The sequence below is a fragment of the Petromyzon marinus genome, chromosome 63, assembly GCF_048934315.1.
Source record: "Petromyzon marinus isolate PM22_M1 ecotype Great Lakes invasive population chromosome 63, UKy_Petmar_22M1.pri1.0, whole genome shotgun sequence".
NCBI classification, from domain to species: domain Eukaryota; kingdom Metazoa; phylum Chordata; class Hyperoartia; order Petromyzontiformes; family Petromyzontidae; genus Petromyzon; species Petromyzon marinus.
Window position 1 is genome coordinate 5,813,119 of NC_133729.1, and position 24,243 is coordinate 5,837,361.

The window sequence follows — 24,243 nt, forward strand, 5'->3', positions numbered from 1 at the left end:
TAATAACTTCGACATAGGGCCCCCATTGGGCCAGCACCATCAGCACTGTCTACACGGCGACTGTGCTCGTCACCACCACGCCTGAGGTTCTTTTGCGTGGCTTTATAATTATCCTTGACACGTGCTGTCATCTCTGATATTTGGTTCGTCGATTTGGGGGGGGGGGGGGGGTGCGGAAGGGGGGGTGGGGCACCGGATTCGGAATGCCCAAGCCAGTCATGGTTGATGTTTGGTATCTCTTCGGATTTGTATCTGTCCGTCTTTCCATCCATCCATCTCTCCATCCGTTTGTCCGCCGTCCATCTCTCCATCCGTGGGCTTGGTTTATTTTGGACGTTTTGCCGACCACTTTGTGTTCATCGTGGCGGTGCAGTTTGGCTTCACGGTGAATAGCTGGAGCTCCCGCTTGTTTTGTGTCTAAGTAGTTCCCAACAAAACGCGATTACATCACGTCTTCAGTTGTTACTCTTTTGTCTTGGGCTTTGTTGCCCAGCCACCCGCGGTACGGGAGAGTTGTGTTCTCTCGTTAAGCTAAAGAGGAATTTGCTTTTACCAATGCACCGCTCGGCCAAAAGGCGTATGCGCAAAAAGAGCATCCTGTTGTCCTCAGATCGATGAATTCGCACAAAAAATAAAAAAAATAAAAACGAGAAAAAAAGAATGGGTGGTAAAAATTATAATTAAAAAAACCAAGAAGACACGGATGACAACAACAACAACAAAAGTTGAGAGGTCAAAAGAAATACCGGCCTTAATTCTTTCGGACGCATAAATAACAGAAGTGACCGCCGGCAAAATGTAATCAAGTGCACGGAGAACGTGTTAGGGAAAAACGCAGGCAGGCAGTGGCTGGTAGGCCATCACCGGCCCACACCTGCCTTTAAATAAGAAATTTAAACGCATCGCAAATAATCAACAATAACAACAACAAATGTCTGGATTTACATAAAACTCACGATGAGCAGAAATCATAATCCCGTAGAATGGTAGGCAATGGAGGACAGAACGCACGATGAAAAAAATAACAAAAAATCGTAAGGATGAAAAGCAAATGTTGTCCGCGGTCTGCGTCACTGTGAATTAAACATAAGCGCAGAACTGTGAGGAGTGGGGGGGGGGGCCGCTTTGAACATCCCCCAGCTATCGATCAGTCCTGCGGGGTAGGTGAGCAACAGGTTGTGCCACTTGACGAGTACACAGTTCTGCGCGCGTCTTCAACTTACGTTCCATGGATTCACCGGGTCTGCACATTTCCACGAAGCGAACGCGCGTCTTTGAATACAGAAACATGGATTTTTACATTGGCTTCGTTTGTTTAAAGTAACATTTTTTTTGGCTGTCACCTTTTTCATGAAAGGTGCCGATTCATTGGTGGTGATTTCTCCCCCCCCACCCACCACCCGCCCCCCACCCGATGAGGTTTTGCAGGTATACGTGTGCCGCCACCAACACCGCCATCATCATCATCATCGTCGTGACATCACAATCGTAATCTCATCATCGTCGTCGTCGCCGCCATCGTCATCGTCACCGCCGCCACGAACGTCACTCTCATGCAAATGATCATAACCATTGTCATCATCATCGTATGCTGCGCGTCGCCACCATTGCCACTGTAATCATCATCATCATCATTTCCGGAAAACCCAACGCCGACCATTACGCACTCTGACAATGAAATCAGATGCATTGTTCGAAAGCTCCAAAACAAAATAATCATCGCATTAATCATTATTATTATGCACTGAAACAATAACTTAAAAAAGAAAGAGCTTTACCCGACCAACTTTGGAACGCGCGCGATGCGCGAGAGGATTAAAACTGAGCACGGGAAACGAGCACGTGGCTTTGGCGACAGAGATCCCACCCGGTGCGTTTTTTGATATAACAACGCGATTTAACGCGTACAATTTGGTTTCACTTGTGCACAAAACCAGCGTCACTAAAATTATAGACAGACACCCCGAACGTTACAAAATTTAATATCGCGCTGTGATTTGGAGTCCCGACCAAACAAAATCCCTCTGGAGTGGGAAAATTCCATGGCCGGGTCTTCCACAGGACCTGGGGAACAGCGGGAGGGGGAACTTCCGTATGAATCGCAAAGGTTTCCGCGAAAATCCTGGACCGGATTGCCCTGCGGAGTTTGGTTGCGGAGTTCCGATCGAAACAATTTTTGGGGCTTAATCCCCCCCCCCCAGCACACACACATAACACACGGCAGCTCTGACCAATGAAATGCAACTGCGTGAACATAGGGCAGAGGAGGCAGCAGTTTGAGGCGCTGCAGTGGCTAGGATATGTTAACTCCCTCGCCTGGTATGCAGGTGGTCGTGGGTTCGATCCCGAACCCCGACGCCTGCTGTGTATTTGGAAGTTTGCGGTGTCTCTCTCTCTCTCTCCCTCTCCCCGTGGCCGCGTAGACTTTTCTCCCGAGTCCTTCGTTTATTTCAACCCTCCACGTTCAGAATCGACATCGTGTTTCTCAGAGTATTTGGCTACTAGAAATGTCCCCGTGACGATAAGCCACTTTGTTGAGCTGCCCACTTGTGATGGCCAGGTCGATTATTGAAAAACAGCGACATCGCTCAGCGGGGGCTTTAACTGGTCAAATAAAATAATTTTTGTTTTAGATTTTATAGTTGGGGGGGGGGGGGTAGCAGGGGTGAGAGATTGCTAAATTGCCATGATTGTGTGTGTCTCTTGCCTTTGGCCAAACTTGACATAAACTCACTCTTTGCAGAAGAAGCCAGAACGGGGGGGGGGGGGGGGGTGTGGAAAGAAAAATCAAAATTCCGCAACGGAATTAAAAAAATAAAAAGGCGCGAGTTCGCCCGACCACCGTGGCGGTCGGGTGGCTGAGAGCTGGACGACACAGGACGAGGTCAGTTAAGAGAGAGAGAGAGCCAAGGCTGGACCCCCCCCTACCCGGCTCGCAGTCTATCGGGGCGGGGGGGGGGAGAAGCAGGCCCGGGCCGAGACGCTTTCACATTTCACTTTGGGACATTGCCGAGGGAGGAGCGTCGTGACACCGCGAGTTACAACTCAAGCAACTCGTCTTTTCGCTGCTACATTTTCCATTTGACTTCTTTGACCAACCCCCCCCCCCTCCTCCAAATCCCTCCCCCACCTCCTCCCAAAACGGAACAGCACAAAACTAAATATATCCATCGGCGTGCACCACAACCACTCATTTTTCAAGCACGATTAATACAAAATGAGTTTGGGCGGGGAGGGGGGGAGGTGGTGGAGGGCTTGTGCAGCTACGTATTTTTTTACTGGTGGCGAAGTCGCAGAGTTGAACGCCTTCTTCTTAAACAACAACAACAACAAAAGCCAAGGCCTCCCCCACCACCACCACCACCACAAAAGAGGTTTGTTTACGAATCGCCGTCCGCGAGGCGAGTGGCGCGAAGGAGGTCGCCGTCTCTTTCACGGTCGTCTTCCTCGTCAAAAGTCTTGAGGCGGCCGCGATGTCTGTGACATTGGCAATGGAGGTCACCGCCGTCGGGGTAGCAACATCATCAGGTAGAGCGTCGTTTGATTGCGAGCATTGTTGTTGTTGTTTGTTCGTCGTCGTTGTTGTTGTTGTTGTTTACTCTTCGTCTTCAAAGCCCCTTCTCGCTCGTATTTAATTTTATTATTCCGTGTTTGGGGGGATGCCCCTCCCCTCCACCCCCCGCCCCCCCACCGAGAGCGGTCTATTATTGAGGAGACCGCGTCTGGCGAATGAGCCCCCCACTTTCCCACACAACCCAATGCACCCCCCCCCCACCACCACTTCCCCCCCCCCCCACCTCGCCTCCCACCTGTGCGGAGAGTGTCGGGAGGGGGGGGGTGGGGGGCATTTTTCGTTGTCATGGCAATTATAAATCTAGGCCGAGGCCTTGTCCACAGCCGCCCGAGCCTTTCCTAGAATGCAACAAGCTTCCACAACAACAATAACAACAATAGCAACAACAAAAAACTCTCTCCTTCTCAACAAATCGACGGAAGTGTGTAAAAAAAAAGCTGAAGCCCTTACAACAACAACAAATAAACAACCCTGCTGCACGCGGTTTCTGTTTGTTTATAACGTAACGAGTTAATTTCCCGGTGGGCACAGCGGGCGGCCAGACATCGTTCGTTCGTCGCCGCCGTCGCCGCTTCGTCGTGCGGGCGAGCGGGGCTGAAGGAGCCCAAAATCAGCGAGACGCCGCGGCTCCGATCTCCACCACGATCGGCGAGTCGGCTCGCGGCGGCGGCGGTGGGGCAGAGACAGCGGCGGCGATAACCCCATCATCCGGTGAACCACCAACCCTACAGCCACTGCTGCCGCCGCCGCTGCTGCTGCTACCTCCTCCTCCTCCCTTGACCGATCCGGCCGTTTGAACGATGAGGTCAGCCGCGGGCTGTGGAGATGGTTCAACCTTGGGCTGTTGTTGTTGTTGCTGCTGCTGCTGATGATGATGCTGATGATGATGACGATGTTGTTCCTTTTGTGGTTGCTGCTGCTGCTGCTGCCGCTGCCCGCAAACGTGGTGATGGCGCTCCCAGTCCTTGTGTTGACAGAAGGCTCCGCAGTAGCGTGCCGTGTTGCAGCCCGAGCACGTCTCGCTCGCCTTGCGGCCGCAGTTCCAACAGCTCTGCAGGCGCGGATACACGCGCCCTGAGTACACGCGCCCTGAGTACACGCCGAGTACACGTGCCCTGAGTACACGCCGAGTACACGCGCCCTGAGTACACGCCGAGTACACGCGCCCTGAGTACACGCGCCCTGAGTACACGCGCCTTGAGTACACGCCGAGTACACGTGCCCTGAGTACACGCCGAGTACACGCGCCCTGAGTACACGCGCTCTGAGTATACGCGCCTTGAGTACACACGCCTTGATTACACGCCGAGTAGATGCGCCCTGAGTACACGCCGAGTACACGCGCCTTGAGTATACGCTGAGTACACGTCTGCGAGCACTCCATGCATGCGCGCTCCTCCATTACCCCCCCCCCCACCTCTATCTCATCCTCCCCTCGCCTCCTCGTCCACCTCCTCCCGCTCCACCTCCTCGCCTCCCTGGAGTCGTCCTGACGCGCCACAATGGCGATGGAGTCGCTGTTCGCCTGCCGCCTGACCTCTGCGAGTGCCCGCTCCATGCGTGCGTGCTTCCCCTCTCCATCTTGCTCCCCCCCCTCGTCCACCTCATCCTCCCCTCTCCTCCTCGTCCACCTCCTCCGCCCCACTCCTCATCGCCCCCCCCCCCTCGTCCTCTTGCTCCTCCTCCCCTCCACTTCATCCTCCCCAACTCCCCCATCCCTCATCCTCCTCCCGAACTCCTCCATCCTAACCACACCCCCCTCCCCCCTCGTCCACCTCATCCTCCCCTCTCCTCCTCGTCCACCTCCTCCCCCCCCCCCACTCCTCATCGCCCCCCCCGCTCGTCCTCTTGCTCCTTATCCTCCCCTCCACTTCATCCTCCCCAACTCCCCCATCCCTCATCCTCCTCCCGAACTCCTCCATCCTAACCACACCCCCCTCCCCCCTCGTCCACCTCATCCTCCCCTCTCCTCCTCGTCCACCTCCTCCTCCCCCCACTCCTCATCGCCCCCCCCCGCTCGTCCTCTTGCTCCTCCTCCCCTCCACTTCATCCTCCCCAACTCCCCCATCCCTCATCCTCCTCCCGAACTCCTCCATCCTAACCACACCCCCCTCCCCCCTCGTCCACCTCATCCTCCACTCTCCTCCTCGTCCACCTCCTCCTCCCCCACTCCTCATCGCCCCCCCACCTCGTCCTCTTGCTCCTTATCCTCCCCTCCACTTCATCCTCCCCAACTCCCCCATCCCTCATCTTCCTCCCGAACTCCTCCATCCTAACCACACCCCCCTCCCCCCTCGTCCATCTCATCCTCCCCTCTCCTCCTCGTCCACCTCCTCCCCCCCCCCGACTCCTCATCGCCCCCCCCCCCCGCTCGTCCTCTTGCTCCTCCTCCCCTCCACTTCATCCTCCCCAACTCCCCCATCCCTCATCCTCCTCCCGAACTCCTCCATCCTAACCACACCCCCCTCGTCCACCTAATCCTCCCCTCTCCTCCTCGTCCACCTCCTCACCTCGCTGGAGTCGTCCTGCCGCGCCACGATGGCGATGGCTTCGCTGGCCGCCTGCCGTTTGGCGTCTGCGAGCACACGCTCCATGCGTGCGCGTTCCCCCTCGATGGTGCTCCGCGCCTGCCTCTCCGCGTCCGACACGGCCTTCTGCAGCTCCGACATGGCCCGCCGCTTCACCTCGTTCACCGCCTCCTCTGCCCGGCGCGCGCGGGGGAGATAACCGTCGTCGTCATCGTCGCAGCCATCGCCGTCGTCATCTTCGTCGTCGTCGTCGTTATCGCCGTCGTCGCCACCGACATCGTCGTTCACATTGTCATCGTCGCCGTTGTTGTCATCGCTGTTCGTCGCGTGGCTGATGTTGGTGATTCTACACTGAGGTGGTTAACGTGCCAGGCGATTAAATCCGGAGTAGCGGCGAAGTGCTGTATCATCGCCGTGATGATTCCTCCTACGAATCTGTGAATCATCGCTGCGATGATCCCTCCTTCGTATTTGTGAATCGGGGCCATTGAGTCTCTGTAGTTCGTTCTGTGGTTCTGCTCTGGGTGGTGACCACAGTCGCCACACACTGCCCGGAGAGTTTGTAATTTCGCATTTTTGCATCAGCAGCAGCAGCAGCATCATCATCATCATTGTCATCAAGTTATCTGTATTATCTGCTGCCATGCTTTGTGTGCAGTGGATGATGTAGTGTAGGGTTTGTGGCCCAGAAGTTTCATGGTGGAAGATGGGAGCCAGGAATCTTTTGCATCGTCTGGTTTTTATAAGCCCATTGAGAGCCTACGTAGGAAATTCACAAGCTCTTGTTTAAGCTGTCAGATTAGCCCGCAAATGTCCTCACCTGCTTTTCTCCAGATATCTTCGGGCATGTAGCGCGTTCCTGGCCTCGACAAGAATTCCTGGTGCGTGTCTGAAACGAAGCGATGAGATGATACCTTAAGATCAAATCAAAGCTGTCGTACACTTGGTGCTGCTGGACCTGGGGCTGGTCGAGTTTCACAGTAACGGGAGCGATCCTGCTGTGTGATCTACCAGTTGAGTAATTTACGGTGTAATGAAAAAAGGATATTTTTGACCCTAACGCTGGTGGCCTGCGACGGCGTGCTCCTTTGCCAAATGTTGTCGCGGGATCTTTTACCGTCCACTGTGGTGCGGCGGACGGCACCTCGTTTAGTGTTCATCATTCACAAACCCACGGCATTTACCAGGGTGGCTGCGAGGAACCAAACAACGGCAACAAGCGGCTAGACGTGCCGTGTTCAACTTGTGCCGTACAGGGTCAGCTGCCATTGTGGGGGGGGGGGGCGGGGGTGTGGTGGTCACCTAGGTTGAGATGTTTATTCCGCTCTGCGCGCGATAGAGAGGCAAGCCTCCTCCGCCAGTGTTATTTCCGAAGGGCCTCTCTGAGGCAGTTCTACGAAATCCGCTTCCACGGCACCGGTCGCTTACGACTCACCCAGCAGAAGCAGCGACGCGGTCGACGCGAGCCCGCCCGACGAGACGGCCGCCACCGCCGGCGCCAGCTGCTGCTGCTGCTTGGAAATCCCGGACATGGACCCGGAGCCGAGCGTGGAGCCAGAGCCTCCGACAGCGACGTGGCCCAGCCCGTTCTTCTTGCCGATGGGGCCGGCGCTGGCGCTGGCGCCGGGAGAGTCGGCGGCCTCCTCGGAGCAGCAACGGCGGACCCAGCGCGCCAGCTCCTGCCGGTCGGTCTCCTGGCAGCGGCGGAGCACGGAGATGGCGCGCCGTGTCTTCTCCACCATCTCCAGGATGCAGGAGAGCAGCTGTGGGCGGGTCGGTGGGTGGGACGGAGGGAGTCGTTAAGTCGGGAGCGGCACGCGTGTTCCAAGTATCGTGGAAACAAGAAGGTAGTGTTGAGCCACGGCTGCCGAAGGTGTAGCGGGGGTGTGTGGGTCTCCACCTGCGACTCGCCCATACCCACTCATACCCATTCACCCATCCATATCCACCCATACCCCTTGCCCATCCATCCGCCTATACCCACGCATACCCATCCACCCACCCATACCCATCCACGCATCAGTACCCATCCACCAATACCCACCCACTCACCCATACCCATCTACTCACCCACTAATACCCACCCACTAATACCCACCCACCCATAATGCACACAACCACCCATACCCACCCACCCGCACTCACCCACCCACCCTCCATGCTTACGTGGTCGAGGTGCTTCCACTCCTCGGCCCACTCACGCTCTGTCAAGCGGTGGTCGATGACCTCTTCGGGCCGTGACACGGGCAGGGCTGGCGGAGAGAGAATGGAGGAAATGGGAACGGAGTCATGGCTGCCCTCATTAAGCTTTGACCCCGATCATCTATATATGCTACTCGCGAGGCAGCACGTTGAGACACCATTTTTTTAAATATAGCAAAGACCTTCGAGCGCTTAGTTACGTATGTATGTATATTGAACTTCTTTCGCACCATATGCAGCCAACCGTGCTATTTGGAGGTGCGGAGAAGGACAGTTACACAGCTTCAGAGTTTAACGATATCATTAATACCAGGAAGCTGCTGATATAGATCAGCATAGCTTGTTCATCCCCAGGTAGACATATCTCCGTAGCAATACCTTATATTTCAGAATATGTGTTTCGTGATAATTGTTCGGAATCATCTCCCGGAAGACGTCTCTCCCCACTGTAAAAGCAGCGCGTTCACAACCATCATCATAATCTTTATTTAGACTACCGGAGGAGGCAGAATTCGATGAGCTATGAAGCTCTTTTTCACCGATGTCCAGTATGGGCACGGGTTAGCAAGTGACAATGTAATCATGCGGAGGTCGGCACTGCGTAACCAGTACCATAATCTCCCGATTACAAGACGCTCTTTCCTTTTCTCAAAACGAACCCCCAAACCTTGCTTGGGGGTATGGCGGTGTCTTACTTGCCCGGAGCGTCTATAATCCAGGGAATACGGCAGCGGCGGCAACGCTGTCACCAACCGACACGGGAGCTATCGTCGGTCTGCCACGGTTGCTGGGAGATGTTAATTATCTTGTCTGGTATACAGGAGGTCGTGGGTTCGATCCGGAACCTGATGCTTGTATATTTGGAGCTTGCATGTGCATGTTCTCTCTCTCCCTGTGGTCGCAAGGATTTTTCCTCCGGGTCTCCGATTTTTCCCTCCACATTTTAGAATCAACATCGCTGCTATAAATGTCCACGTGATGATAAGCCACTTCGTTAAGCTATAATTTTCGATAGCCAGGTCGCTTCTGAAAAAGATCTGTAAAGCTCAGTGGGCCTTGCCTGGTAAAATTTTAGTTTTATAGTTTTATAGATCCTCACCGAGCGAGTGGTGCCGCTCCCGGTGCTCCCGCATCTCGCACGCCGCATCCCGGTAGAGCCCGGACGGCGAGGCCGCCATGGCCGCCCCTCCGTGTGGGATGTTATGCGCTGCCCTCCCTCCGTGCGCCATCTCCTCCGCCCGTCTGTGGTGCCCACCGCCGCCGCCCAGCGAGTACAACGTCGCCGGCTGAGACAGCCCCACCGCCGCCACCGCCGACTGGCCGTGCACCCCTCCGCTCAACGCCGGGCGCTGCGCCGTCGTCCCCACGACCCCTGCGCCGCCACCGCCGCCGCCGCCCGGGGCTAACGGAGGAGCCAGCGTCAGGGGAGAGGCCAGAGCGGCCAGGGCATTGTGGGATGAAGCGGCCGAGCCGTTGAGAGGCGGCCCGCTGCCACCGCCGCCGATGGACGGCGGTGGGGGAGCGAGCGGAGGGCACAGGCGCTTGTTGCTCAGCGCGTCGTGGCCCAGCCCATTCTCCCGGCTGCCCCTGTGGCGGAGGGCGGCAATGGGAAAGGGGAGCAGCGGCGTTAGTTGGGCGCAGGTGCGGGCGCAAGAGACGCCCGCCAAAGCGCCGACCGAATTGCTCCTCGTCTTTACGGTGGATGGTGTAACGGCGTCCCTAAGGCACCGCCGTAGTGTGATGTTAACTCCCTCGCCGGGTATGCAGGAGGCCCTGGGTTCGATCCCGATCCTGATGCCTGTATATTTGGGGTTTGTGTCTCTCTGTCCCCGTGGTCCCGCGGATTTTTCTCCGTGTACTCCGGTTTTTCCCTCCACATTGAGAATCGACATGCGTTTTGGGGTATTTGACTGCTCTATATTTTCACGTGATAAGCCACTTCGTTGAGCTATCATTTGTGGCCAGGTCACTTTTAAAAAGAGCTACAAAGCTCAGTGGTCCTTACCAGGTTAGTTTAGTGATAGCACGTGTCCTCATATTTCCAAGCGCCTGCCTCGCCACACTTCCCTGCGCACTTTTGAGCTTTTGTAATGATAATATACGAACCTTACACTTGTGGCCAATTATGCAAATTAACTTCTGGATAATTCTGACAAAAATAATGTCAACTTGTAACGCTGCACTTCCGTCACACAGTATCTGAAACTCCTCTCTCGTAGCTAAAAGGCCGACTCAGAGGCGCCACGAGGAGGAGGAACCGCGGACGAGTGGGGAAGGCAGCAGCAGCCATGCAATGAGGAGCCGGCGCTACCAACAATTGCCCAAGCTCTGCAGTCCACTATACATTCAGGTGTTATCAACCAATGAATTTAGAGAGAGGAAGACACTTAGGTGTGAAGAGGAACCACAGACTATCGGGGATGGCAGCAGCAGCCACGCAATGAGGAGCCGGTGCTATCAACAATTGCCAAAGCTCTGCAGTCCTCTATACGTAGTCCTCTATGCATTAGTATAGAGGACTATACTAATGTATAAATCCGGAGACCTTTTCGGGTAGGCGTTTTTTCATCTTCCTGACAAGACGATTCCCCACAGCGATGCATGACCGTCCAGAGGAGAGAAGATGCCACCAGACGAATCATCGTCCGGAAGACCCTCCTGTCACTCACCCCGACCCTCCCACCCTCACCTGTCCCCCCAATCCTCACTTGCCTCCTCGCTCTCACACCTGTCGCTCGTCCTCCCACACTCACCTGTCACTCAGGCTCCTCTTCCCATTCTCGTTGACCTCCAGTAGAGGCTCGGCAGAGTCGAAGGGTGACGGTGACTGCTGCTGATGCTGCTGCTGGTGGTGGTGCTGCTGCTGCTGCTGCTGGTGGTGGTGCTGTGGCGTCGTTGCGGTCCCGTGGTGCGGTGGGTGGTGCTGGTGGTGGTGGTGGTGCTGCTGGTGGTGGTGCTGCTGGTGGTGCTGGTGGTGGTGTTGGTGCTGGTGGTGGTGGTGGTTGTGAGATCCCGCCATCGTGCCGCCACCGTGGGACGAGGTTCCCGCGCCGGGCGGTAGCGGCGCAGCAGGAGGAGCAGGAGGGATGCCCACGTCGAGCAGCAAGAACTGGTTCTGCGCCAGGTATTGAGCCGGAGAAAGCTTGGCGGTTCGCGCGCATTGCAGAAGCTCGCGCTGGAGAAGCGGCAGATTGGCCTGCGCGCGCGCGTGCGCACACCCACGCGCGGATAGACAAGTGTTACACCTCCACACTGGTGAGCTGATGGGGTCCAGTCTGGTGGCTGCACGCTCTTTCGACGCGCATCTCCCCAATGCTCTTGCGTGACACAGAGAAAGCACTGCGTTGGCCCATGATGGCTTCAAACACGATCGGGGGCTTTTTGTGTGCACTCCACCACGTTGCACACCACCACGTTGCACACCAGCACGTTGCACTCCACCACGTGTACTCCACCACGTGCAAACCTCAGGCAGCACGTGTACTCCACCACGTGCACACCGCAGACAGTGCGTGCACACCACTGCGTACACTCCACCACGTGCACACCATCCACCACGTGCACTCCACAGCGTACACACCTCAGTACGTGCACTCCATCACGTGCCCATCTCAGACAGCACGTGCACTCCACCGCGTGCACACCATCCACCACGTGCACTCCACCACGTGCACACCATCCACCACGTGCGCACCGCAACTTCCAAGATCGTACGCCACGCTGTGTCTGGCGACGCCCAGCACCGATCACGTGTCCGGAGGGGCGTGGCACAAACGCGCTGTCATTCCGTCCATGTATTACATTCTTCCTTTAGACATTGTGCCACAGAAAGACAAATGTAGGTATGCATATTGAACTTATTTCGCACCGTACGTAGCCAACCGTACCCATCGGATGTGCGGGGGGAGGACAACACATGATAACGAAACTGGCTTATCGCGTGGAAATTTATAGCAGTCAAATACTCTAAACGCATGTTTATAAACACGGAAGGAAAAACTTAATTTGCGCAGGGAAAAACCAACCTGACCATGGGGAGAACACGCAAACTCAACATACAGGCATCGTCAGGGTCGGGATCGAACTCAGAACCTCCTGGATACCAGGCGAGGTAGTTGACACCTAGCCACCATGGACCCCCCTAGTATAGCCTCAACAGACTGTTAGGGCAAGTGCTGTTAGTGATTAGCAGCACCTATGATGGCCGGCACGGCACACGAGGTGGTGGGTCCCAAGCCAGAAATCACCGCGCCCAGTCGCCTTTGTCTCCCCAGCGCTGATATTTATACACCTCACCAGGCACACATTTGAGGCTGAGTCGACCTAGAGCAGACTCAGAATCGGCACTTGAACACGGCTCTCGCCGGGTTCGCAGCACACGCAGTGCGCTAACCGCTGCGTCACCGCTCCCCCATAACATCTCATTTGAAGACAAAGTCAAAGACGCCCCGTATAGCTTGGAACAGATTGTTGGGGCAAGTGCAGTTAGCGAACACCTATGAAGGCCAGAACGGATGACGAGGGGGTGGGTGACCACCACCACCACCACCACGGCCGCCACCTTTGTCTTCCTAGTGGCAACGTTTGTACACGTCGCACTTGACTGAGTCGACCGATGAGAGGCCCAGGAACTGGTTCAGATAATCATCACTGAGGTTGGGCCGTGAGCGGGAATCGAACACGGGTCTAGCCGGGTTCGTAGCACACGCAGCGCGCTATCCTCTGCGCCACCGCTTCCCCGTAATGTCTCTTATAAACACGCGCGCGAACACAAATTTTCTCACCCCTAATACAATAGAAAGTGGGAAAGTAAAGATAACATTTAAATGATAACCGGTACTGGCAGTCAGAGCGTTGATGATGATGATGATAACGATAACCTGGACGCTACGGAGCGAGTTGAGAAGAAAGCTCACGTCGCTCCAGCGGACTTTGCGGAACACGTGTTTTTGATTTCTCTCCGATATATATTTTGCAGATGCGCCTGGCGCTCCTCGGGCTACGGAACCCAGGAACACATGTCCCTCTCAGCAGCGCCAAGGCAAACAAAGCTCATGTGTGGGTGGTGGTTGTAGTGGCGGTTGGACCTGGGGAGCCGCGGTGTGGTGGTTAGCGCTACGCTGCGCTACGAACCCGGCGACCCGTGTTCGGTTCCCGCTCTCGGGCAACACCGGCGACGATCGTCTGAACCGGTCCTTGGCCTCTCTCCTAGGTCGACTAACAGCACGTGCCCCAAACAGTCTGTTACAGACCATGCGGGGTATTTTTTCTGGTTGCGGTTGAACCGTAATGCACAACCAGAATTCTACAGCAACAACAACAACGACGACGACGACAATTTTTTTTTTGCATTTTGCAGAAGAGAAAATTACAATAAAGCAGAGAACGGTACATTCCTGCACATTAAACTGGGGGAGGGTGGGAGGCAGACGGGGGGGGGTGGGGGCGCTGTGGGGATGGTCACATTTGAATTATAAATCTTATTCAGGGGAAAAATGTAACGAATGATGCTTGTGATGGTACCGCTTGCATTGGCAGCGGGACACACAGAGGCACAAATGACAAACAATAACCAGACTCAACTCAATCGCCAATAACACCGTGTGGTGTGTGGCCTCAAAGGAAACAAAGATATATATTAGGCGACGTTTCGGGCAATGCTCCTTCATAGCACATGAACAGAGAGGCCACAGTCGTTATGTGGGGAGAGCCTCACTCAGTCGGTAGTATATTTTTTATTTTACCACGTAAGGCCCACTGTAGCTGTATAGGGACTCCTCTACTTACGAACGAGTTAGGTTCCAGAGGTGTGTTCGTAAGTCGATTTGTCCGTAAGTTCAACTTTACTCCCATTGATTCCAAACGTGTTGTATGGCGTGTACACTAAAAACACGGGGAATGGCTTTAAATGTTGTATAATCTCCTGTATATGTAGATGCCACCGGTTCTTCACGTTCTGCAGATGTAGATGCCACTGGTCCTTCACGTTCTGCAGATGTGGATGCCACTGGTTCTTCACGTTCTGTAGATGTAGATGCCACCGGTTCTTCATGTTCTGCAGATGTAGATGCCACTGGTTCTTCACGTTCTGCAGATGTAGATGCCACTGGTTCTTTATGTTCTGTAGATGTAGATGCCACTGGTTCTGCATGTTTTGCAGATGTAGATGCCACTGATTCTTCACGTTCTGCAGATGTAGATGCCACTGGTTCTTCACGTTCTGCAGATGTAGATGCCACTGGCTCTTCACGTTCTGTAGATGTAGATGCCACTGGTTCTTCACGTTCTGCAGATGTAGATGGCACTGGTTCTTTAAGTTCTGTAGATGTAGATGCCACTGGTTCTGCATGTTCTGCAGATTTAGATGCCACTGGTTCTTCACGTTCTGCAGATGTAGATACCACTGGTTCTTCACGTTCTGTAGATGTAGATGACACTGGTTCTTCACGTTCTGCAGATGTATATGCCACTGGTTCTGCATGTTCTGCAGATGTAGATGCCACTGGTTCTTCACGTTCTGCAGATGTATATGCCACTGGTTCTGCATGTTCTGTAGATGTGGATGCCACTGGTTCTTCACGTTCTGCAGATGTAAATGCCACAGGCTCTTCACGTTCTACAGATGTAGATGCCACCACCGTCATCTATTGCGCGATAGTTGAACTTATGAACTCTCGGTCCGAATGGGCAACTGGACATACGGACAGGTTTGTCATATCTCTGGAAGTTCGTAAGTGGAATGTTCGGAAGTAGAGGAGTCACTGTACAGCCCTATTTTCAGAAGCGACCTGGCTACAAATTATAGCTCAACGAAGTAGCGTATCATCACGTGGACATTTTATAGCAGCCAATTACTCTGAACGTGGAGAAAAAAAAACAAAGGACGCAGAGAAAATCCACGCCACCACTAAGAGAGAGACATGCAAAAATCCAAATATACAGAAGGCTTCAGGGTCGGGATCGAACCCACGATCATCCTGTATACCAGGCGAGGTAGTAAACATCTTTCAACCTTGTTGAAGGCAGCAAAAACGCGGAATAAAAAAAAACGGTATTGTACCAGGATCGATGTCCCAAAATATTGTGCGGGGGGTGTATCTTAGCCATATCTACATTTCTAATAGTTTAATAAAGTTGTTCACCGTTTTGCATAATGCATGCAAATCGCATCTCAAAACAATCTCGTAGGGTTCATCTTGATTTGAAGCTTCCGTGACTGCAGGAATCCACACTCTTTCGTTCTTTCGGTAAAGTCACATAAGGTAGACAATAGATCACGACGTTTCGGTCGCAGCACAAGCAACCGTCATCAGGTGAAACAACAAACAGCAGGAGAACTGCTGACGTAGCAGTTCTCCTGCTGTGTTTGTTTCACTTGTGTTGCGACCGAAACGTCGTGATCTATTAATTATCTTAGGGTTACTCAAGCGCTGGGCAGCTTTCGCATAGAGGGCGAGAGTTGGCACCACGGACCCGCGCTTGGGAAGTGCGGCCAGAACCGGCGCTATACGAACAATTGCCCGAGCTCTGCCGTCCCTACATTGGGGGCGATGTTTCCCCAATCCCATTAACGAGCTGCGTATTGTGCGTACACGCGAGAGTGAGCCGCTGTATGATCTCTTAGCCATATCTACGAAACATGTTTTTGGGTGAGGGCGGGGGATGGGGTGGAAGCTGGCTGAACAAAGACAAAGATCACCCGTATAGCCTCAACATACTCTTTTTTTCGGGGGCAAGTGCTGATAGCGAGCAGCGCCTACGAAGGCCGGCGCGGCACGCGAGGGCGTGCGGTGGTCAGCACCAACCCCCGCACGGCCGCCTTTGTCTCCCCGAGCGGCGATGTTTAACGCACACCGCACTAGCTCGAGTACTCATTTTGAGACAGAGTCGACCTAGGGGAGGCCCAGCACCGGTTCAAATCGGGTAGGGGAAGCACACGCGCCAGTGGGCCGGCTGGGCTCAACCCCTGGGGGCTAACATATCGAGGCGCCTCCCTCCCTCCCTCTCTACCTCCCTCCCCTCCCTCCCTCCATCCCCTCCCTTCCCTCCCTTCCTCCATCCCCTCCCTCCCATCCCCTCCCTTACCTCCCTCCCTCCCATCCCCTCCCCTCCCTCCCATCCCCTCCCCTCCCTCCATCCCCTCCCTCCCATCCCCTCCCTCCCTCCCATCCTCTCCCATCCCTCCCTCCCTCCATCCCCTCCCTCCCATCCCTCCCTCCCCTCCCTCCCATCCCCTCCCTCCCTCCCTCCCTCCCATCCCCTCCCTCCCCTCCCTCCCATCCTCTCCCATCCCCTCCCCTCCCATCCCCTCCCCTCCCTCCCTCCCTCCCCTCCCTCCCCTCCCCTCCCCTCCCTCCCTCCCGTGTATCCCAGAGAAAGGAATTCCGCCGCTGCCGCTGCCGCTGCTGCTGCTGCGACGGCGTCTGGACCGCGTTAGCGCGGCGCGGCCCCCGCGGTAATTAGGCGACGGGGGCGGTGGGGAAGGGGGCGGGGGGGGGGGCTCTGCGTTCCACCGAGGCTGTCCAGCTAAACATCTGGTTCATTGCAAACTGTCGTTTCTAAGAATCACGTCCCGTGGATCGGGGATGGCGGGGAGGGTAGCGGTGGAGGGGAGGCCGTTCGTGTGTCTGCGACCGGGATGTGCGTCGTCGCTGGACACAAACCCCCTCGTGTGCCACAGTGATGGCCTTCGTAGGCGCTACTCGCTAACAGCACTTGCCCCAACAGTCTGTTAAAGGTTATACGGGGGGGGGGGGGGGTGGATCTATTGTCTTTGCGTGTGAGCGCACGCATGTGTGTGTGTTTGCGTGAGTGCGCGCGTGTGTGTTTTTGTGGTTGCGCGTGAACGCACGCGTGTGTTTGCATGAGTGCACGCTTGTGTGCGTGTTTACGTGTGAACGCACGCGTGTGTGTGTGTGTTTGCGTGTGAGCGCACGCGTGTGTGTGTGTGTTTGAGTGTGAGTGCACGCGTGTGTGTGTGCGTGAACGCACGCGTGTGTGGGTGTGTGTGTTTGCGTGAACGCACGCGTGTGTGGGTGTGTGTGTTTGCATGAGTGAACGTGTGCGCCTGTGTGTTTGCGTGTGAGTGCACGTCTGTGTGTTTGCATGCAACAACAATCTGTTAAGGCTATACGGGGGATCTTTGTCTTTATTTGCATGCATGTGAGCGCGCAGCCTGTGTGTATGTGTGTGAGTCCGTTGTGTGCGTGTGTATGCACGTGTTTGCGTGTGGGTGCACGTGTGTGTGTTGGCATGCATGTGGGTGCACGTGTATGTGCTTGCGTGCGTGCAAGTGTACGTGTGTGTGTGTGTTTTCGTGCAAGTGCAGACTACCCCAACAGTCTGTTACAGGCTATACGGGGAATCTTTGTAGGGAGCGGTAGTGCAACGGTTAGCGCTATGCTGCGCTACGAACCTAGCGACCCGAGTTCGATTCCCGCTCACGGCCAAAATCAGTGGCGATTATCTGAACCAGTCCTGGGCCTCCCCTTGGTCGACCCAGCCTCAATTGAGTACCTGGTGCGGTGTGTAAACATCGCCACTGGGGAGACAAAGGCGGCCGGGCGTGATGCTGGCCACCCACCCCCTCGTGTGCCGTTCTGGCCTTCATAGGTGCTCGCTAGCAGCACTTGCCCCAACAGTCTGTTAAGGCTATACGGGGGATCTTTGTCTTTGTTTGCATGCATGTGGGTGCCCGTGTGTGTGTTTGCCTGCATGTGAGCCTACGCAAGTGAGTGCACGTCTGTGTGTGTGTGTGCACTGTGTGTGCGTGTATGTGCGCAGACGAGCCTAGACCAGAGTCGAATCTGGAAGCAATTTACAATTTACAAAAATAAAAAAAGAAACGCAAACCTCAAGCTGGGCTGCAGGATGAGGTGTGGTCTTCAAATATAAACAATAGCTACAAGAAAACAAACCCCCACCGTGCATTTATATATATATGGGTGGCTCACCGTTGCCTAGATAATACAACTATTAAAACTATAAACATGTTTTTATTTTACTTTACCAGGTAAGGCCCACTGAGCTGTATATACGAATAGCTCATTTTTTCAGAAGCGATCTGGCTATCACACGCACAATCGACTGCTCGACGGCGTGGCTTACCACGTGGAAAATGTTCGGCTCCGATGAGCGTGGTTGGTTGGCTGCGTACGGTGCGAAAGAAGTTGCGACATGCGTGCAGTAAGTGGGTGGACGCTAGTATTGTGTGAATCAGAATCGGAATGTTCAACACGTGGCCTTTCGCGACTGTTTTTAGGCGATCTGACCTCCCGCAAAACGAAACCGCTATTACGGATCTTGCAGAATCGGAATATGTACAGGAATACCTCCCAATTTCGTCTGGTTAGGAACCAGAGCATGGACGAATGTCAAAAATGGACGAATGTCAAAGCGGGGCCTTTCTTTAGCCTTGCTCATTAAGTTTGACTATGCCAAGCTTTTCTTGCAAATTGAAGAACCTCATGGGTTCTTTTTAGCTTTACTATCACCACACTTGGGACCCATTGTGAATATATTAAAGCACACAAATAAGTATTCTACAGTAATCACAAAAATGAGCACAGTGTGAATACGGTACACGTGTTTTATAATCGCGAAAATAACTACGAACACCGTAATGTTATTCTGTCATCGCAGAAATGACGATGAATTGTTGACAGTGTAATCACAGGAATAAGTACAGCATCAGTAATGCGTGAATAAACACAAATACAAAAGATGCTCACTGAACGACTTCTGTTCAAAGCGGGAACGAACAAGACGGAGCGTGGCGCGAACGTCGTGGAATGTTTTGGGGATGAAATCGGACGAAAGAGGAAAGTCACGTGGACTACACCACTATCACCACCACTACCACCACTACCACCACCATCACTATCACCACCACCACTATCACCACTACCACCACCATCACTATCACCACTACCACAACCACTATCAGCACCACCACCACTACCACCTCCACTATCACCACCACCACTATCACCACCACCACTACCACCACCTCTACCACCACTACCACCACCACCACCACCACTATCACCACCACTACCACCACTACCACCACCACTATCACCACCACCACAACCACTATCAGCACCACCACCACCACTACCACCACTATCACCACCACTACCACCACTACCACCACCATCACTATCACTATCACCACCACCACCACTACCACCACCACAACCACTATCAGCACCACCACTACCACCACCACTATCACCACTACCACCACCTCTACCACCACTACCACCACCACCACTATCACCACCACCACTACCACCACCTCTACCACCACTACCACTATCACCACCACTACCACCACTACCATCACTATCACTACCACCACTATCACCACCACAACCACTATCAGCACCACCACCACTACCACCACCACTATCACCACCACCACCACTATCACCACCACTACCACCACCTTTACCACCACCACCACTATCACCACCACCACTACCAGCACCTCTACCACCACTACCACCACCACCACTATCACCACCACCACTATCACCACCACCACTACCACCATCACAAAACGGCCGAAAGTGCGAAACGACGAAAGTCATGTGCGGGAAAGTCAAGGTACCGCTGTATACTGGAGGAATCCGATGAGCTATGAAGCTCTTTGTCTCCGATTACTCCTGGGGGGGGGGGGGGTCTCTCATGACTTTGCAACACCGCGTTGCATGTTTTTTTAGGGCAATCGAAACGGATCTCATTTAGCGTCGCAAACGTATCGCGATAGGTATCGTCTTCTCCTCCGTCTCCTCTCCTCTGTCCAGCAGTAGAATCACCTTAGCTGGGAGGTGGTGGTTGGTGGTGGTGGTTTGTGTTGGTTGGTTGGTGGTGGTGGCTGAGCAAATGCTCCCGGAGATTTGTGAGAAGGGGTTTGACCTCGGAGGTCATGGGGGTCACCGTCGTAAGCTGTTGCACGAGGAAGCGATGTTCAAGTGGATTACAGCCACGGGTCAACTTGCGTCTGATCACTGAACGATAGCCATCGTGATATAAATCGCCTACGACAATAAACAGGACGTGTGTGTGTGTGTGTCTATAGTACAAGCAGCACATATACTCAGCTCTCTCCTGTGGTGGACACTGCTCGTGGTGGACACTGCCCGTGGTGGACGCTGCTCGTGGTGGACACTGCCAGTGGTGGACACTTCATCTTCTTTCCTATGGCTGATGTAGATGCAGCGCTACCACTGCAGTGTCACGTTCAGGTGATCAAGCGTCAGGGCTAGCGGAGTGAATCGCTGCGATGTCTCCTTAATGTTTTGTGGATCGGGGCATTGCGTCATCGTATGAGGGTGCCGATGGGGCCTCGAGTGACGGACAGAGGAGGCATCGCCATGGGCGCTATGGTTGCGAGATGTTAACTACCTCGCCTGGTATACAGGAGGATGTCCTGGGTTCGATCCCGACCCTGACGATGCCTGCTGTATATTTGGAGTCTGCGTGTCTCTCTCTCTCTCTCTCCCCGTGGTCGCGTGGATTTTTGTCCGGGTCCTACGGTTTTTTTTTCCCGCACCACATTCAGAGAGAACGTCACCACGCGTTTAGATAGTTATTTGCCTGCTGCTATAAATGTCCACGCGACGACGACGATGATGATGATGATCCGCCACTTTGCGGGGCTGCCGTCATTTGAGTAATAGCCAGGTCGCTTCTGACAAAGGGCTATGGAGCTCAGCAGGCCTCACCTGCCTCAAATAATAAGCGGTCATTATTTATTTAAAAACTAAGCGAATCACTATTTAAATATGAAAAACAACAAAAATAAATAACAAAATAACCAGCATCTGCCGCACAGCGCGAGCAGAACCACGGCGGTTCGCAGCTTGAGAACGAAATCTGGAGAGGCGCGCGTGCGCGCGTGCGCGCACAGACAAAGGTCCCCCGTATAGCCTTCAACAGGCTGTCGGGGCAAGTGCCGTTTGCGAGGGCGGCGCGGCGCACGAGCGTGTGGGTGGCCAGCACCGCGTCCCCCACCGACCGCCTTTGTTTTCCCACGCCCAAGTGGCGACGTTTTGACACACCGCGCCAGGTATTCAATTGAGGCTGAGTCGACCTAGGGGTGGGGATGTTGGGAGGGGGGTGGTTCAGGCACAGGGCCGGTTCGGGCATTTCTTCACCGGCGTTGGCCGCGAGCGGGCATCGAACTCGGGTCGCGACGTGGCTTTGCAGCGCGCTGCACCGCTAACCGCTCCCCAGAGACAAAGATCCCCGCGTATAGCCTCCCCACAGCACGCGCACACGCGCGCGTGCAGAGGACCGCAGGAGACTACAGCAGGGGCAGATGTTTTCCTTGCAGTTCTTGGAATTTGAGAAATAAACATAAACAAATACCCACACCCCCCCACCCCCCGCAGTCCCCCCCCCTCTACCCCCCCCCCGCAGCCCCCCCCCCCCCCCCCACCCGTCACAGCTCCCCCCCCCCCTTTCTCCCTACCGCTTCGTAATAAACAAAAACACGCGGCTCGGGACAGCTGCGCCCAGATGCCCGTGCCAGCAGCCCGGGCATAGTGTGTGACGTCATCAACACCTTCAGCTGTGGTCGATCCACTGCTGGATGAAAGACCAATAGGGAGGGGTGGGGGAGGGGTGATCTTTGAATTTGCACGTGGGTGTGTGCGGGGAGCGGTGGTGTAGGGGTTTAGCGCTGCGCGCTGCGCTACGAACCTGGCGACCCGGGTTCGATTCCCACTCACGGCCAACACCGGTGACGATTTATCTGAACCGCTCCTGGGCCTCCACTAGGTCGACTCAGCCTCAAATGAGTACCTGGTGCGATGTGTAAACATCGCCACTGGGGAGACAAAGGCGGCCGGGCGTGGTGTTGGCCACCCACCCGTTCGTGTGCCGTGCCGGCCTTTATAGGTGCTCGCTAACAGCACTTGCCCCTACAGTCTGTGAAGGCTACACGGGGGATCTTTGTATTTGTCTTTGTGCTTCTCCTAGGTCGACCCAGCGGTGTGTGCGTAAAACGTCAGCGCTGGGGAGACAAAGGCGGCCGGGCGTGCAGGCTGTCCGCCACCCGCCCTCTCGTGTGCCACTGCGTAGGTGCTACTCGCGAACAGCACTTTCCAGACGGCCGCATTAGCGCATCTGAAAGCGCCGCGCGATGGCGCGGCGACCACCGCTGGCTGCTGCTGCTGATGATGAGCGGAGTCCTCGTGACGATGGTTCATGTACCGCGGATCATTCTGTGGGCGAGCCGTGGGGGTCTTGGGTAGAACCCCACGACGTGGCTCTGAAAGGCCGGGATCAACCTCTTGCAGAAGCCACGCAGGAGGACGCGTGACTTGTCGTAGCGGTGACGGTGGCCCAGCGAGGATGAGCGGAGTTCGCGTGGTGAGAGGGCTTTATGCCAGCCTCGACGAGGTCGGCAAAGGTAACGGCACTTGCCCCAAGGGTCTGTTAAAGGCTCCACCTGGGGGATCTTTGTCTCTGCAGCTGGGCACAGTTGACGAAAGGCTGGACTCTGTAATTCGAGGTTGCTCGAGCAGCATGTCGACGCTGCTGATAACCGCGATGATAGCTGCCATTATCCTCATGCTGCTGCTTGCAGTGGTCATGCTGACAGGGCCCTAGTCGCAGGGGGCGTTCGCCCTTTTTGTTTGCAGAGCTTCGCGGTTCGAATCCGGCGGGCAGCCCCGGTTAATTAGCTGCGCTTGAGTTAGCCATAGAAAGAATATATGTATATACGAATACTACCCGCCGTTCGGAACGAGAAGGCCATCATCATGGGCCTTACCTAGTAAGATTAAAAGAAAGATTAGTTTAGTTGTATTTGTACATACATATTTACGTGATTTGTTTACATTGATTATAATTTGCACTCCCATCGTGTTGTGTTTTTTTTAATGTTATTTGATGTTGTGACGTTCTGACCTGTGCCCGACAGGACGTCTGTGACAAAAAAGAGCTTTGTGGCTCATCGGATTCCTCCTGCGGTATAAACAAATATATCGATTCCACAAATCTGGCTGTTGCCTGATGAAGCTGGTTGTAATTACTGGCGAAACGTCGTACTCAGATTGCAAATGTTGTGGCTTGGCTCTCCAACACACCGGTGTGCTGTACTAGTATACTACACTATACACTACTATACACTACACTATACACTACACACTAGTGCTCTACTAGTATACTACACTACACTATACACTACACACTAGTAGTGTACTAGTATACTACACTATACACTACTATACACTACACTATACACTACACATTAGTGCTGTACTAGTATACTACACTATACACTACACACTAGTGCTGTACTAGTATACTACACTATACACTACACTATACACTACACTATACACACTAGTGCTGTACTAGTATACTACACTATACACTACACACTAGTGCTGTACTGGTATACTACACTATACACTACACTATACACTACACACTAGTGCTGTACTAGTATACTACACTATACACTACACTATACACACTAGTGCTGTACTAGTATACTACACTATACACTACACTATACACTACACACTAGTGGTGTACTGGTATACTACACTATACACTACACTATACACTACACACTAGTGCTGTACTAGTATACTACACTATACACTACACTATACACTACACTATACACTAGACACTAGTGCTGTACTAGTGACGAATTGGCCACGTTCTGTTTACGCGACAACCCTTAACTAGTTGCCTGTGCCGGGTGGTGGCGGGTTTAACGACACATTTATATATCCACGCGATCTAACCCCAAAAAAACCTCTATCATGCATTCCGATTCTGATGACGACGATCACGACGATGATGACAATAATGAAGATGATGACGATCACGACGATGCTGCTGCTGCTGATGACGATGATGACGACGATGGCGATGATGACGGTGACGACGACGATGATGACGAGGATGACG

General features: G+C 54.1%; 1 protein-coding gene across 1 annotated transcript in view; it reads right to left on the bottom strand.

Annotated features, from left to right (window-relative positions):
* Nucleotides 1-661: 661 nt before the first annotated feature.
* Nucleotides 662-24,243, bottom strand: part of LOC116956029 (protein CBFA2T1-like) — a 203,569-nt gene continuing 179,987 nt past the window's right edge. Inside the window, exons 6-12 of the mRNA XM_076053911.1 lie at nt 11,058-11,500; nt 9,404-9,891; nt 8,269-8,354; nt 7,538-7,865; nt 6,923-6,991; nt 6,085-6,275; nt 662-4,625 (exon numbers count right to left, since the gene is read on the bottom strand). Of these exons, the coding sequence (XP_075910026.1) occupies nt 4,185-4,625; nt 6,085-6,275; nt 6,923-6,991; nt 7,538-7,865; nt 8,269-8,354; nt 9,404-9,891; nt 11,058-11,500 (2,046 nt within the window). The 3' untranslated portion in view covers nt 662-4,184. The remainder of the gene's footprint in view (nt 4,626-6,084; nt 6,276-6,922; nt 6,992-7,537; nt 7,866-8,268; nt 8,355-9,403; nt 9,892-11,057; nt 11,501-24,243) is intronic.